Source organism: Gymnogyps californianus, chromosome 16, assembly GCF_018139145.2.
Source record: "Gymnogyps californianus isolate 813 chromosome 16, ASM1813914v2, whole genome shotgun sequence".
NCBI lineage: Eukaryota > Metazoa > Chordata > Aves > Accipitriformes > Cathartidae > Gymnogyps > Gymnogyps californianus.
The window spans coordinates 4,989,150-5,003,047 of NC_059486.1; the positions used below are offsets into that span (position 1 = coordinate 4,989,150).

At 45.9% G+C, this 13,898-nt stretch overlaps 1 protein-coding gene across 4 annotated transcripts; it reads left to right on the forward strand.

Annotated features, from left to right (window-relative positions):
* Positions 1-9: 9 nt before the first annotated feature.
* On the forward strand, positions 10-13,673 carry ANHX (anomalous homeobox). Of its 4 annotated transcripts, none has more exons than XM_050907015.1 (10): positions 10-45; positions 1,772-2,045; positions 2,689-2,813; positions 3,031-3,154; positions 4,433-4,619; positions 5,102-5,234; positions 5,509-5,810; positions 6,535-6,685; positions 10,131-10,218; positions 12,131-13,673. In XM_050907015.1, exons 1-10 carry the CDS (start codon positions 32-34, stop codon positions 12,221-12,223), a joined length of 1,491 nt encoding a protein of 496 aa, XP_050762972.1. In that variant the 5' UTR covers positions 10-31; the 3' UTR covers positions 12,224-13,673. The 4 variants fall into 4 exon arrangements, with proteins under 4 accessions (XP_050762972.1, XP_050762975.1, XP_050762973.1 ...); XM_050907016.1 differs by lacking the exon at positions 10-45 and adding an exon at positions 633-697; XM_050907017.1 differs by lacking the exon at positions 10-45 and adding an exon at positions 842-880.
* The last annotated feature ends 225 nt before the right edge of the window (positions 13,674-13,898 follow it).

Genomic DNA, 13,898 nt, shown 5'->3' on the forward strand with positions numbered 1-13,898 from the left:
TTAGGATATGCCTGCATGCAGCAAAACGAAGATGCCTACACTCAAGTATGTAGCCTTTGTCTTTGCAGAGAAAGCTTGCATATGGTGCATGGACTTGGCATGAGCTAGCTATTTAAGTGTGGATTCAGGGTGGGTTCAGGACCCGCACCTGGTAGCGCTGTGCATGGGGGGGCTGTTGACTCCTGCTGTGAGATCGTTGCTATTGTTATCTGTCCTTGCCAAATAGAAGTCAGCAGAATGCTGACACATTCACAGTCATGTTCACACCTGATTCAAGGAAAATCATAGCTGCTTCAGTTTTATCCCCTAAACTGAGTCTGGATGACTCATCTGTTATTAGACAGTACCCACCTAGAAAAGGTGGGTTTGAGCTGCATGCCTCTTCATTCAGTTCCTCTAAGTGTGTCAAAATTATCAGTGCATGTCTGATCCCCATTAACATCTTAAAAAATACTCTTTACTATGAAAGCGACTTGCTGCCATCTATTCTACACAGTTGTACTATGAAAGTAGCTGTGCCTGCAGCAGTTGCTTTGTCAAAGCAATTTAAGGGGGGCGGGGGTGGAGTGCAGGGGCAGCCCTGCAACACCCCGCGTGTGCAAGGACCTGGAGGCTAACAGCGGCTCCGCACCTGCAAACCGGGACCGCTTTTAACGCTGCAAAGCTCTTTCCCCCCCGCATGAGGCTGTGGACAAGGGTGAGGTTTCGGCTGACCGCAGGACTGGGCTTGCGGCCGTGCGGGGCAGAGCCGGCTCCGTGCGCGCAGGGTCCCGCGGAGCGCGCAGCCCGGCGCGGCCTTTCCCTGCGCTGCGCTGCGGCGGGAGGGAGGCCCGGCCGCGCCCTGCCGCCCTCCTGCCCTCCTCTGGGGCCCGGCGGACAGGTACCGGCGCCCGGCGGGGCCGGCGCTTCGCCGCGGGAGGAAGGGGCCGGGGAGCCGGGGCGGGGGCGGGCTCTGGCGCCCCGGGCTGCGCTCCCGCCGCCTCGGGAGGGGACGGGGCTGCCGGGCTGTCCCTGGTCCTCAACCTCGCAGGTATTTAGCAGCTTTTCCCCCTTTTGTCCGCCGGGGCTGGAGCTGGCCCAGGGGTGGGGTGTCCCCGAGGGGACCCACCGGGCACGGGGCATCGCGCCGGCCTCCTTTCCCCAGGAAAATGGGGGAAAAACAGCCCCGACGATCGTTTGAGTTACACTTTGCTGTAACTGCCGTCTGCCCCTGGCCTGTCCCATGCCATTTTGGAGAAAAAAACTCATTAATTTCACCTGAATGTCTCTGGGCTTAATGTTCTGGTAGTTTTAACCTGTAAGCAGTGGATGTAAAGCTTCATATCGTGATTTGGAGATGAGGGTACCTGATCTGAACGGGAGTGGAGGGTCTGGAGGCACATGTAGGGGGGTGGGCAGTGCTGGCAGCTCTGCAGTACCCCAGTGTCCCCAGCTGTGCACACAGACCGAAGTGGGGAAGACTGGGACCAGCCCAGTGTGAGATTCCCCACAGCAGCCCTCCTGCTTTGGCCTCCTCCTTCAGCCTCCGAGTTTTGGGGCAAGTTTAATGTGTCTTTCTGAGCTCAGTTTTCTCAACTACAAACCTGGTGTGGCTTTAGCCTTTCAGGGCTGCTTTAGGACTAGTTTCATTTTAAGTGTTTTGAGGTCCTCAGGCTGCTTTTAACAGCACAGTGAATTTCTTTGCTTTAAAAAAAAAAAAAAAGGCATACCATAGAAGCTAAAAATAGGCGGTAATAGTTTTTATCTAACCACAACTTTGTGCATTGCATAGAAAAGGCTTCCAACAGGACATAAGGATGAAGCGGTTCATGGCCATGTTAAACAGGAATAAAAACAAGGATCCCCCACCTGCCAAGCTGCTGGATCTAGCAGGACAGCTTTGCCAGGACCTCCAGAGCTCGTCTCCTAGTCTAGAGAAGCTGGTTGGGGCCATGATGGGATGCAAACACAAGATGTATTTTCTCACTAACATCCACGTTGTCCGAGCTTGCGTGTTTGTTCATATCCATAACGGGCAGCATGACACAGCCTGCAGGCTCCTGGAGGTAGGGATGTGTTCTTTGTTTCTTCATGGAGACAAAAAGCTATATTAGAAAAATAGTAGTTAGAGCTGTTAGTGCAGAGGTACCCCAGCTGCAGCGTGTGGAGCGTTTCCAGCTGGCGTACGGCAGTGGAAGGTGATACGTGTGCGTTGGTTGACCTGAAACACAGGATAAAGCCTTTGCTACAGGCAGTTACTATTAAACAGCCAAGGGGAAGTAATTGGGTGATTATGGGGTTGGTTGTAGTTTGTGAAAGCAGGATTTTTGTTCTCTAGTGTGGTGGTTCTTGGCGTTTGTCACAAACTGAGGGCTCAGTACATAAAAGCCTTGGGGAGGCCAAGTTTAGAGGGCTTGCCAGGATGGGAAGATACGAGGAAGGCTGGATGGCACCACTCAGGGTGAGGGATTTTGGCTTCTAGATCTGGTAATGTAGGCCTTTTCACCAGGGGAAAAGAAGGAATTAGGCAGGCAACTCCCTGTGTACATTAGAGAAGGTACAGCGAGCCATATACTTGCATAATGCTACCAGCTTTGTCAAACCAGTAGGAATCTCTGAGTAAGTTTCTAGTTGTTGGGGGTTTTCTCCTTTATAGGAAGCCTGACTGACTACCTGGAAAGGGTTTGCTTACATACTGTTTTGTTTTAGTATTGCAAGGCAGAAGAGAAGGAGGAGCTGGTGCAACTTTGGCATGAGATTCACTACCGGAGGGTTATGGAGAAACACCACACGGATTTTCTGACACCACTACAGAAATTCCGTTGCAGGAAGAGGTACCGCAGCCTGGGGGAACCGAAATTTTTTTCTTTGCTGTAGTTAGCAGATGCAGGGGGTAGAGATGCAGAGGCTGGTTTTGCATCTCAAGATGGCTGCTTCTTGGAGCTAGGTTTTTCTTGGCATTTTGACCACTTGTGGCAATGTGAGAAAATCCCCATGAATGTGAATGCCTCTTTTTGGCTCCTTTTTAATCCTGTTTTCTCCTATGTACAGGAATCCTCCACCTATTTCCCTTTGTCCTGAAGGTTTGAAGAATCGAAACTATTCAGATGAAGTACGCCAGCAACTACACAGGTTTGCAGCAGAGGTGACAACAAATCCAAACAAGAAACAGCGGGTAGGGATATGCTACTTCCAATCAAGTCTCCTTGTCACAGAAAAGCAGAACTCTCTGATCAGGGGTCTGTAACTGGTTTCATTCTAAATCCTTGTTTTCAGAAGCCCCAGTGGGGCTGAGATTCCCCATATTTGATCTTTCCCTAAAGGTTTCCTTAAAAAATTATCAAGTTCATGCTAAGTAATTTCACTTGCTTTGGACAAAAAGATCAGGCGAAGCAAGTTCCTCACTGGGCTTTTAACAGTTCTAATTTTGTAGTGATTGAGCATAGGCAGCGAAACAACCATCGCTCAGAAGAGCTACATTACAGTGATAAATAGTTCTGACTTGACTGAGTTATAGCCTGTATAAAATTGCATTTTGCTTACCAGAATATATTTTGTACTGACTTATCACATTAAATTCACAGAATCTGAAAACATGATAGGCTGTGCTGATGTATGCATATATCTTCCTTATTTGGACAGGGACAAATTTGTAATGAAAGTGACATGTGAATTAATTCAGTAATCCTTGTTGATTACTATCTTGCAAGGTGAAGGCTTCAGACTTTAAAGTCTGCCTCTGTGGTGCTCAATTTTTCCAACGCCCTTCTCGTGTGAGGCAGGATGGCCTGATGAATAGTTCTGCAATGAATAGTTCTGCAATAGTTCTGCAAGGTTTATTTCTTACCCTTTTCACAAAGCAGCAACAACTTCCAAATTTTCATTTAAAAAAACCAATCTGAATTGGGAGCATAATGAAGGTGCATAATTACGTCCTAAAAGGTCAGGATATGACCATCACTTATGCATTAATTTCCTAATACGTTCTTCACTTATGTGATCTCATTATTTAACAGTTTAATACAGCAGAAATTTTTCTGTGAACGTGATACAGCTCACAGTTTGTGAAAACTAAGGTGGTAAATGCATTAGTGTTTATCCTGTTAGTGTCATGTTAGTGATGTGAAGCTGTCATTCTATGGGAAGAGCATGCTTTGGTGAGGTTTTACATTTAAATATAGCAATATAAAATAGCAGTATATGGTTTCCTTTAGCAAACAAATTGACTAGGGGAGCAGGGCGGAATGTGTGTTTTCCAGCAACTCTTTTGAGTTTATAAATCGGTCTTCTCAATGGGATCCACATAGACTTATTGGAGACCTAGTGAACAAATGTCTCTGGGTTTGAAAGCTCTTTTGTTGGGCTGCTTTTGGAACTGAAGGGAAAAGCCTGATTATTTGGATGTGGTTTATTCTTTTTTCCCCTTGATCTCTCCCTACACCTGGGTTTGCAGGAGGGATTGGCTCGGGACATGAACCTGCAGCCAACTCAGGTCTATAATTGGTTTGCAAATTATCGACGACGTCAAAAATCCTGCCTCCCTCGTACAGAAAAGCTCAACAACTCATGTCCTGAGAGGGCTTTGACTTACTACACAAAGGAGCAGCAGGATAAAGGATCCTACACCCCACAAACTGCAGGTTCGTCTCTTCCTAATGGGCTTAGGATATGGTCCAGAAAGCTGAAAAACAATTTTAAATTCCCTCAGGAAGGGAAGGATATTCCTTCTCCAGAACAGCATCTGTATGCTCATGGATCAAGTGGACATTGGAGGACTCTGCTTCAGTGGAGTGCCTCATTGTTTGGTTAGAGGCTGTCATTCGTAGAAGGAGCAAACATTGATAAGGCCTGTGCAAGGACAGGTGAAAAGAGATGCCCATCTCAGAAGGGGCACTAAATGAAAGCAAATACATGGGAGGCAGCAGGTTTTATCTCTCAGATTCTGGGATCAGGGCAGTACTCCAGTAAAACCAAGTATTTCCACGCCCCTTCACAGAATCTTGACCAGACTTCAGTCATGGGGAATAAGAGAGTCTTGCTGCATTTGGCAAATTAGACTTGTTTCATTGCTTTTTGGAGTAACTGTTAGTGTTCCTTCACCTGCCTGGCCTGCACCTTTCAGATGGATCTTGTGTAGGCATCGGCTCTGAGCAAACGGAGATAACCCTCGTGCCCTGTGACCCAGGGTGGGAGCAGTCAGCTGCAGATCTGGATAAGCCTCCTGAAGGAACATATTTAAAGATGCTGGAATCCAGGTGATGTATGAAAAAGTCTTTACAGTGACAGTTCAGAGATGAAGCAACCTTTAAACTTGTTCATGGAACTGACTTTCATGTCGGTTCCCAGGGGACATCACTTAGGAGTCGTGACTCCATAGATGGGAATGGTCCATGCCCAGCATCAGGCAGTCAGAGCATCTAGCGGTTAATCTCCCAGCTGTCAAGGGCATGATTCAAAGGTTTAGGTGGGGGGATCCCCCCTCTTTCCAAAGCAATATGTCTGGCTGATTTATTTTCTCCATCATTACAGCTTTATGCAGGGCAGTCAGCTGTATGAAGCAAGGACAAGCAAGGCTTTGTTGACCACTCACAACACTGAACAACCTGTAGCTTTCCGCACTGAGGCTATGCTGGAACCAGGAACCTGCTTTAACTCTGCTGTCCTGCAGCCGAGAGAAGTAGCAAGCAGTACTGATGCCAGCCCCCAGCTGGATAACTTTGTTCTGTGCTCTTGCGGGTCCCTTACCTTCCCAGATGAACGGCTGGCCATGTGGCAGGCCCCTTGCAGCACCAGAGGAGTCTCTGGCTCCATGTGGACCCCAAGTATAGAAGGTTAGTAAAACTGCACCCAAATCGTTGACCTTAAGAGTTTTCAAGCTTCTCTTCCCTTTGTTGTAAACACTCTTGCTCAGTTAGGTGGTTTTCCAATGCCATGACAAATGGGAGCAGGGCTTATCTTGAGCTCTGGAGTTCTGCTGCCGTAGTAGCTCAATGAGAAAACCTGTTGATTTAAGGTGTTGAAACAGACATTCTTACCTACTCTTTTGCTTAAATTGTAACTGCTTCCATAAGATAGTACTTTTCCAGCAAGGTGGATTCCTTTTAGCATTTCCATTGGAAGAGTCCCTTCAGGTGTTGTCTGCTCACCTTGTCAGTTTGCAAGCTTCTGGGTTTTTAAATGCCTGTCATTCTTAAGAGACTGCCTGAGCAGAGGCTAGGAACTTCTTAACTGTGACATGGTGCTCATCTTCAGTAACATATTCTCACTTTCCTTTCTCCTTCCTGCTATTCTTTCTCTCTCCCTCTGTTTCCTTCCTGTCCAGTCTTGTTCAGTATTCCCACCATCTCTCTTCTTCTCCCTGTTCCTCAGAATAGCCTTGTTAGGATATATAAGTGATGTCCACCTGCTTTTGCTGTAGGTCTACAGAACAGAAAGTGCTGTGACTGCCATTCACCCAGCCCCTGCTGAATGTGGAGCAAAGAGGGGAGGAATAGCTGGGTCAGAGGTTGGGGTCATGTTATCTGTAATTGTCTTTAATACAAGCATTTATTTCAGCAGGTATCAGAGCTCCCTTGAGCAGAGTCCCTCAAGGTGCCTGTATTGAGGCCAGTTCAGGAAGAATCATGCAGCAGTCAGATTTAGAGGTTGAAAGCTTCATCCTTAGAGAAGGACAGCTAGGGACCCTGGAATCTATTCTTCCCCACAGGTAAAGGGAGCGGAAAGCACAGGGCTTCTTAAAGGCAGGAGTAACAATGATGCTGTGGGTCTAGCCTTGTCCTGATCCCCATGTTGAAGAGGGTTGCCGAAAGTGTAGTGATGCATCTCATTCCAGGGGCCTGACTCTCCTTGTGTCCATTATATTTTGCAGATACTTATATCTGTGCACTGGAAATGGGAGATGCTGTATAAGTGTATATGTGTTTTATGGTGGTGGCACAAAGGAGATTCGGGACCCGCCTCATCAGAAAAGATATGAACCCCTCTCTTTGAAGCAGGTTTAGCTTCTAAGCTATTTGCCTGTTTTTCTTCTTGGCAGAAAATCATAACCTATACCGATCCAGTGAGAGCTGATTCTGTGGGCTGGGTTCGTAGGGCCCGTACTTAATCCTAAAATAGTTTTTGTAGCTTCATAACCTCATGACAAGATTATTCCATAGTGCAAGCTTTCCAAATTGGATGACAGAAAGGCACGGTTCTGTCTTTCTGTTTTCCACCTGTAACAAATGTTTCAGACTGCAGGTTTTCTCTGGGACTTGAGATAAATTCACAGAATGCAAAACAACAAAAATCCATGCTGTCTTCCATATGTTATACAACTTCCATAATGTTACGTAAACACTGCCAAACAGACTTATGAGGTTCCTTTAATTTACTAATCTGCAAGATGGAGCAGGAGCAGTAGCCTCATTTCATAACCCTTCTGCTTGATACTGTCCAGCATTTGTGCTAGCATGACACAATAACATGTCAAAGAGGTAGGTAGAAGCAGTTTTATTCCCACTTTATAGATGAGGAAGCAGGGGCACGGAGAGGCTTTGTGGCTTGTCAAGCAACAAGGGAAGGCGGTGATTCACCGGAGATAAAGATCAGTGGCTTTTCGCCTCCCAGTTCCCTGCTAAAAACATTTCTGCCTTTTACCCCTGTTTCCCAGTTGGCTTGATGCCTACAGTTGTTCACATTCACGTCAGCACTCCTTGCCCTCAATTGCTGGGGAGAACCCAGGTCTGGGCATTGTAAACCCACCTCTGTGTTTTAGGATTCACAGTTTTAAAGAGTGGCTAAAGATCATGAAAGATCAGTGAGGCTTGCTGGCAATATTCTGGCCGGATTTAAAATCGCATGTTCTAACTCTAGAGTGAGCTCATGTTTATTTTTAAAATATGTTCCGCCAGTAGAAGAAATCTATGGTGAATGTCTCCTTGTTGGGTATGTCAGTTGTGCCAGGAATCCACATACCCTTTATCGTATTCCTGGCAGGGGCAGGACTTGCTGCTTCGTTGATACCTTCTGGTGAGGATATAGTTATTTGAACTCTATTCATAAACCCTGTTTAGTGGCCTGGTCCAGCTCCCCTCAAAACCTTGAGCTCCCCAAAATACTATGAATGCTATGGAACATCAATCTCTTTAGAAATGAGTGATGCTTAGGCTGCAATTTCATCTAGGCCCTTTTGCAGTTTCTCTCTAGAGAGCCAGGAGACCTCATGTGGGTAGTCTTGGGTAAGATCACTGCTCAGTGAATGGCAATGAATGAGGATCACCTTTGTTATCAGGCAGAGCCCTCTAACAGTTACTGGATTAGAGAGAGGTATTGTGTCACCAGAGTCATCTTCAGCAATAATGTTGCAATGAGCATCACTCATCTGGGGACTCATGAAGGAGTCAACAGCTTGAACTGTAAGAAAAATGAGTGTTGCTATCCTGGAAAGGCAGGGCATTGAAGTTATCCCTGCTTTACAGATAAGAGTAAAGCACAGAGAAGGAAATTATTTAGCCAAGGTCACCCACCTGGAGTGGACTTAGTGTTATGTTCTCACTGCCTTGCCAGCACCTGTGGCTCCCTGCTTTGTAAGTGCAGGGGTAGAGCTACAAGTCAGCCAAAGGACCCTTAATCTGCTTCTCTCATTGTTAAAGGTGCTCACCTGGAAAGGACTTGGCCTGAAAGCTTATTAGAACAATTCCTGTTGATTTCTTTCATGGGCTTTTTACAGTTGGTCCTACGCACTTGGGCTGTATCCAAACCTCTTATGATCTACAGGGCTGTGAGGTGGGAGTGTGAAGGGGAAGCTGACTGTCTCCATCTGCTCCTGCTGCCTGACAGGAGAGTTTGATCCAGCTAGCGAACTGGAAGTCCCTGTGGGACACCAAACAGATGCTCGCCTTTACAGATAGTGGTGGTGTATCTTCTTCACTCCTCGAGCTGGGACAGGTGGAATGTTGCCCAGCTAATGGTTCATGCAGAATATAACTCTCTCGTGCCTCCCATTTCAAACAGAAAAGCACACTGAACTCTATGGAGCAAGACAGACTGCATTTATGAGCCAGCATATTGATTTAGAAGACATCAGTGCTGAGATGTTTGTTGCAGCTTACCGCTTCTGCCTGCATTTTTGGGATTCCAGCTCAGAGTGCTAGGAATCTTCCTGCTGTTAGGTTCTCCCCTCTGGATAACTCAGCACCCCGACACTGGCAGGCAGCAAGTTCAAAACGCACAAAAGGAGGCTACTCTTTGGCATGTTGCATAATTAAATCACAGGATTTGTTACTAAGGGCATTGTGCATGTCAGCGTAAGTGGGCTATGAAAAAGGATGAGACAAATTCTTGGGGGGGGGCAGGGGGTTGAGTCCATTTGTCGTTAGTACATGTAATTGCCTGAATGCAGCCTTCAGCAAAGGAGTCCCAAGACTGATTGCTGGAACCTGGGGGGCATTCCAAGGAAGGGCAACTTGACACTTGCCCTGTTTATTCTACGTTTTTCCTACACTCTATTAGTTGGCACTTTTCGTCTGCACCTGTATGGCCATTCAGATCCTGGGCTATTCCTGGGAGTGATATGGGCAGTGTTGTTGGAGTATAGATACTTTTGAGTTGGTGATGAAGGGAGAGGACATCCCACTGTGAAGTACCCAGTGTCTTCTACTTGACCCAGTGCCTGCAGACTGTGACCTCTTTCAAGAGGTTGGCAGAGCCCCCAAGGGAGGTGTGGATGGGGAAGCCATGTCCTCAGACTCCTGACTGGTGGCCTTGAAAAGCTGTAGTGGAATCGTAGCCAATGTTGTGGTTATGTCTATAGCCACGTTTATCTGTTTTGACTCTTAAGATCTGTGTTTTTAAAATATGTTCCAGGAGAGAGACATTTTGGTAGACATCTCCTTGTTTATGGAGAGTGTTCTTGGGGGCATCAGGAAAGTTGCAAATCGAGATGTCATTCCTGTATACTGCTCCTGGTCAGGCTAGTCCTCCCAGTGCAGAATCTGTATTTTCAGGCCATAACACTTTGGAGAAATGGGACAGGTTTGTAGACAACTTAACAGAACTCTGTTGAATGAATAGTCTTGCCAGCAGCCCGTCTTGTCCTACTGCAAAACATTACAGTAAGTAGTGAGTAGAGCATAAATACAAATGCATTTGTATATCATATTTTCTTCCAGTTCCTGTCAGACTGTGTTTGGCAAGCCTCAGTGCCCACCTGTTTCTGCACCCTGCATGGAAGAAAGCCAAGCCTTGGGACAAAGCCAGGTGAGAGAACACAACTAATGTTCAGAGAAAGGAGCTTAGCCCTATACAGACTATCCAGGTGTAGCTCTCACACAGGAGATGTGAAATCTCACATCGTATTTAGTATGAACCGTGTCTGATTTATGCATACCTTTTGGAATTCAGTTCAGAGCAAGCTGGGCATTCCCTGGGTAGCATCCAGCAGATGCTAGAAGGAGAGGTGTTTTTGTTGTTTTTTCCACTTGTATGGTTTATCAGACCCTGATTTTACTAAATGTGTCATTGAAATGATGGCCAAAGCAACCTGTGCAGATCCAAAGTGTCATTTAAATTTTGAGCAATGGAGGGCTCACCTAGCATTGTGGAAAGAAGATGACAGGAAGATGCCTGCTGGAGGGTCCTCTCCTCTGAGGGGTTCCGCAGCATTTGACTCTGCTCTCTCAGACCTCTTAAAATCTTCCATGTAATTTTCATTTCCAAGTCTGTGTTACTGCTCAGGAAAAGGGATTTTGCACTGTTCCAAGATGGCTGATAGCAGTGTACAGAGCAGCATTACTACAGGAAACCACAAAAGAAGTTACTTGTATGATCTGGATGCAGTCTGCATGCCTTCTTACGGTGATTTTAAGGCAATAGAGAATAGAAGTTAGAAATCTGGTGCTTTCAAGGGGATGGGAGCACATCTGTGAATTAAATGTTACTTAAAAATAGAACCCAAGAAAGGCCTATCTAAACTGTACCTTGAGCTATTTTTTGGCTTCACATGTGTTTGTCTACCAATCAGTTAGCATCCGTTTCTGTTTCTCTTGCAGTGTAAGCTGCTGGAGAAAACCTTTTTAAAAGAGATTTTGAAAAGCGGGAGACCATATCTGCTGGCCTCATTATAGGAAGCGGCTGCAGCTCTGAGGGCAGTAACAGAACCTCTTTTGAGCCTTTGAAAGCGTCAATATAAAGATCTGTATCTTGGAAAGTGGCCTTTTTACCAGCCATAATGTGAGCCAGACGAGTAGGAAAGCTTTGGGCATTAATAATGAATGAGCCTTTTCTAAGATTTCCAGAGCATGCAGTCTCTGTAGCTAGAGTTTTCATCTTGCTATTTTGCATTCTTGCACTGATTTTGCAATGCTATAGAAACATGACACTCAGTGCAATGTGGACTGGGGAGCAAGATACCGTGTGATGCCTGCAGATGTCAAAAGGGGACATCTTCAAATCTTTGTAATAATTACTCAGTTCAGGAATTCAGAAAAGCAATTTTTGCATATTTTAATGTGTGCTGTAGGAAGAGGAAGAGCTGGAATGGGTAAATGATTTTACAGCATTCTACAGACTTCCTGGGCACTCTGTTTCTTGCTGAATCAACTTGCCCTGGGCTTGTTGCAGGAATATGCAGATGTTTGGTTCCTATGTCTGAACCACAGGGGTGCAGATGTACACTTCCTTTTGTCCACACATGACTTTGTTTGCTCTTCGTAGGTCATGCATGCCATCACAGCCAAAATGAGAGCAAAACAAGCAAGCAAACAAAAAAAGTTAATTCATTTTGGAGACATTTCTTTCCCTCCCTGAATAGAGCTCCCTTGTTCAGGTGATCACTCCCTTCTTAATTATTTCATCCTGGTCTTACCCTCTGTTTTACTTGCTTTTATAGGAGCCAATGCCTTGGGCAAAGGGAAGGAAATTGCTCGTCTCTGAATTACTAAGAGTTGAATTGTGCACTGATTGTGCTTGTCATTTTTACACCCACGTCCTGAACTTAGAGGGGAACAAGGACTTTGTCACTTCATGCACACAGCCCTCACCACTGACATTCCCTCCCATTGCACAGTCTTGTGCTACTGTATGTCTGCCCAAAGGAGCTCTTCCACCGTGAGCAATGGCATCATTAAAGATCGTATGTGCTGAAGCTTTGATCCTTTCCCGTGTCTTTCAGGTCCTCGAGGATCCAGTTGGTGACCCATTAACCAACGACACGTTCTGGGCAGCATGGCTGCTTTTTGAATTCTCAGCCGGCGGACGAATGTGACCTGCCCGCAGAGATGCTCAATGTGGTCTGCACTTCCCCAGGAAACACCCCATCCTTTCCTGTGGTTTTTTTGGTGTTTGTTTTTTTTTTTTAATGACTGAGGGGTTTGACATGGAGATGAATAGAGAGAGTGAGGTAGAAGGATGACAGCTTTTTCTAGTAGTTACAAAGTTTGTTTTAGTTAGAGTTTTATTAAGAATTTTGCAAAGGATAGAAGAAACCAAAGGTGCGTTGTGGATTGTAGGTTTTTACTGGAGCAGTCTGAAGCTGCACTGTAAATGCTAAAAATATCAAGTCACTAGTTCTGTGGCAGTTAGATATTTCTACCCATAGCACTGGTCAGATCCGAGTCCTTCATTACATCATGAAGGTAAATGAAGCTCCTGTACTCAAAAAGAGTAAAATTTAGTTACATTGCCTAGCAGTTGGATATTGGTTAACTTTTTCTCCAGCCTGGAAAATAAGATCTCGGCTAAGTGCTGGTAAAATACTGCTATTTCTCATTCCTGCATTTCTGTTGTACTGCTAGGTGTAACTTCTGGAGTTTTCCATACTCCATAGTGCCACAGATGACCCAAGTTGGAGCATGGCAGAATTTTCAGTGCTAAAGTCAATGTTCTTGCAGGATTGGGGGAGGGCATACCAGCGTTGTCGGTATTTAATACTACCTGCAACTCAGACTGCCCAGGAAAGAAGGATGAGTGGAGGAGGTGGGAGCCACTGAACCCTCTTGATCCATTTTGAGTCCCCAGATCTGGATGGACTGAAACTGCCACGGCAATTGTGTCACCCTTCAGGTGGTCTGCGGCAGTCTGACACCAGACAGCAGCAGGCGAGCACATCCTATTCAGACGAGTGCCCTGCAAAGCAGTGTGAGTTGTGCAGACTCTGTTTCCTACACACCGTAGTAAGTGTGGGGCTAATATTGTATTTGGCTGAAGGCTGCTTACTCTGCGGGGGTAAGCTGTTTCACTGCAGCTCTCCTGGGGAGCGTGCACAACTGTTCCTTTTGCCCAGTACTTTTCCTTACTTAACCCAGCCTCAAGGCCGCCTGTTATACTCCTCCTTCTCACGCTGCTCACGGATCAGGAGCCCTGCTTCCTTTCTCTTGGAGACTAAAAACCAGAATTGTGTATGAGAGCATTAGGGCACGAGTAGCAAAGCAGACCCTTGATGCAGGTTTAAAACTAATACTGCAAGTTATTGGGCAGTCTTTTGGGTATTTTCCCTAAGTATTACTGCTGTTTTTTAGATCTGTATTGCAAAAGGGGTAATCCTTGCCAAAACTCCAGCCCTGAGATACATCAAGTAGATGCCTCCAGTACCTTTTGTAATAAAGTTAGCAAATAAAGGTTATGAATGACTCTTTCTCCAGGGTTCATTTTTCAAGGTAAGGATGCGATTATTCACACATGGTATTTAATTATGTATTAAAACTCTACCACCAGCTGCCATGGGTACACTTGTGTGTGTTGAGACCCTGATACTTCCTTTGTTTTGATGGATCTCACTTGGAAGGCCATTTTCTTGTTGTCAGAGGTTTTGTGTTCAAAACAGCGGTGTTTGGAAGGGTTATGCGTATGTTCACACTTTCGTTTCCTTCAGCAATGGGGCCTTGGGTGAATCCGAGGAAAGGGGCCAGGCGACCGCTGCCCTCCCAGAAACCCGTGGGGGA

Excerpts from the sequence above, each read along its gene's own strand:
- ANHX (XM_050907015.1), top strand. Across the intron at positions 4,620-5,101 it reads CTACACCCCACAAACTGCAG|ATGGATCTTGTGTAGGCATC; the intron begins GTTCGTCTCTTC and ends TGCACCTTTCAG. Across the intron at positions 5,235-5,508 it reads TTAAAGATGCTGGAATCCAG|CTTTATGCAGGGCAGTCAGC; the intron begins GTGATGTATGAA and ends CCATCATTACAG.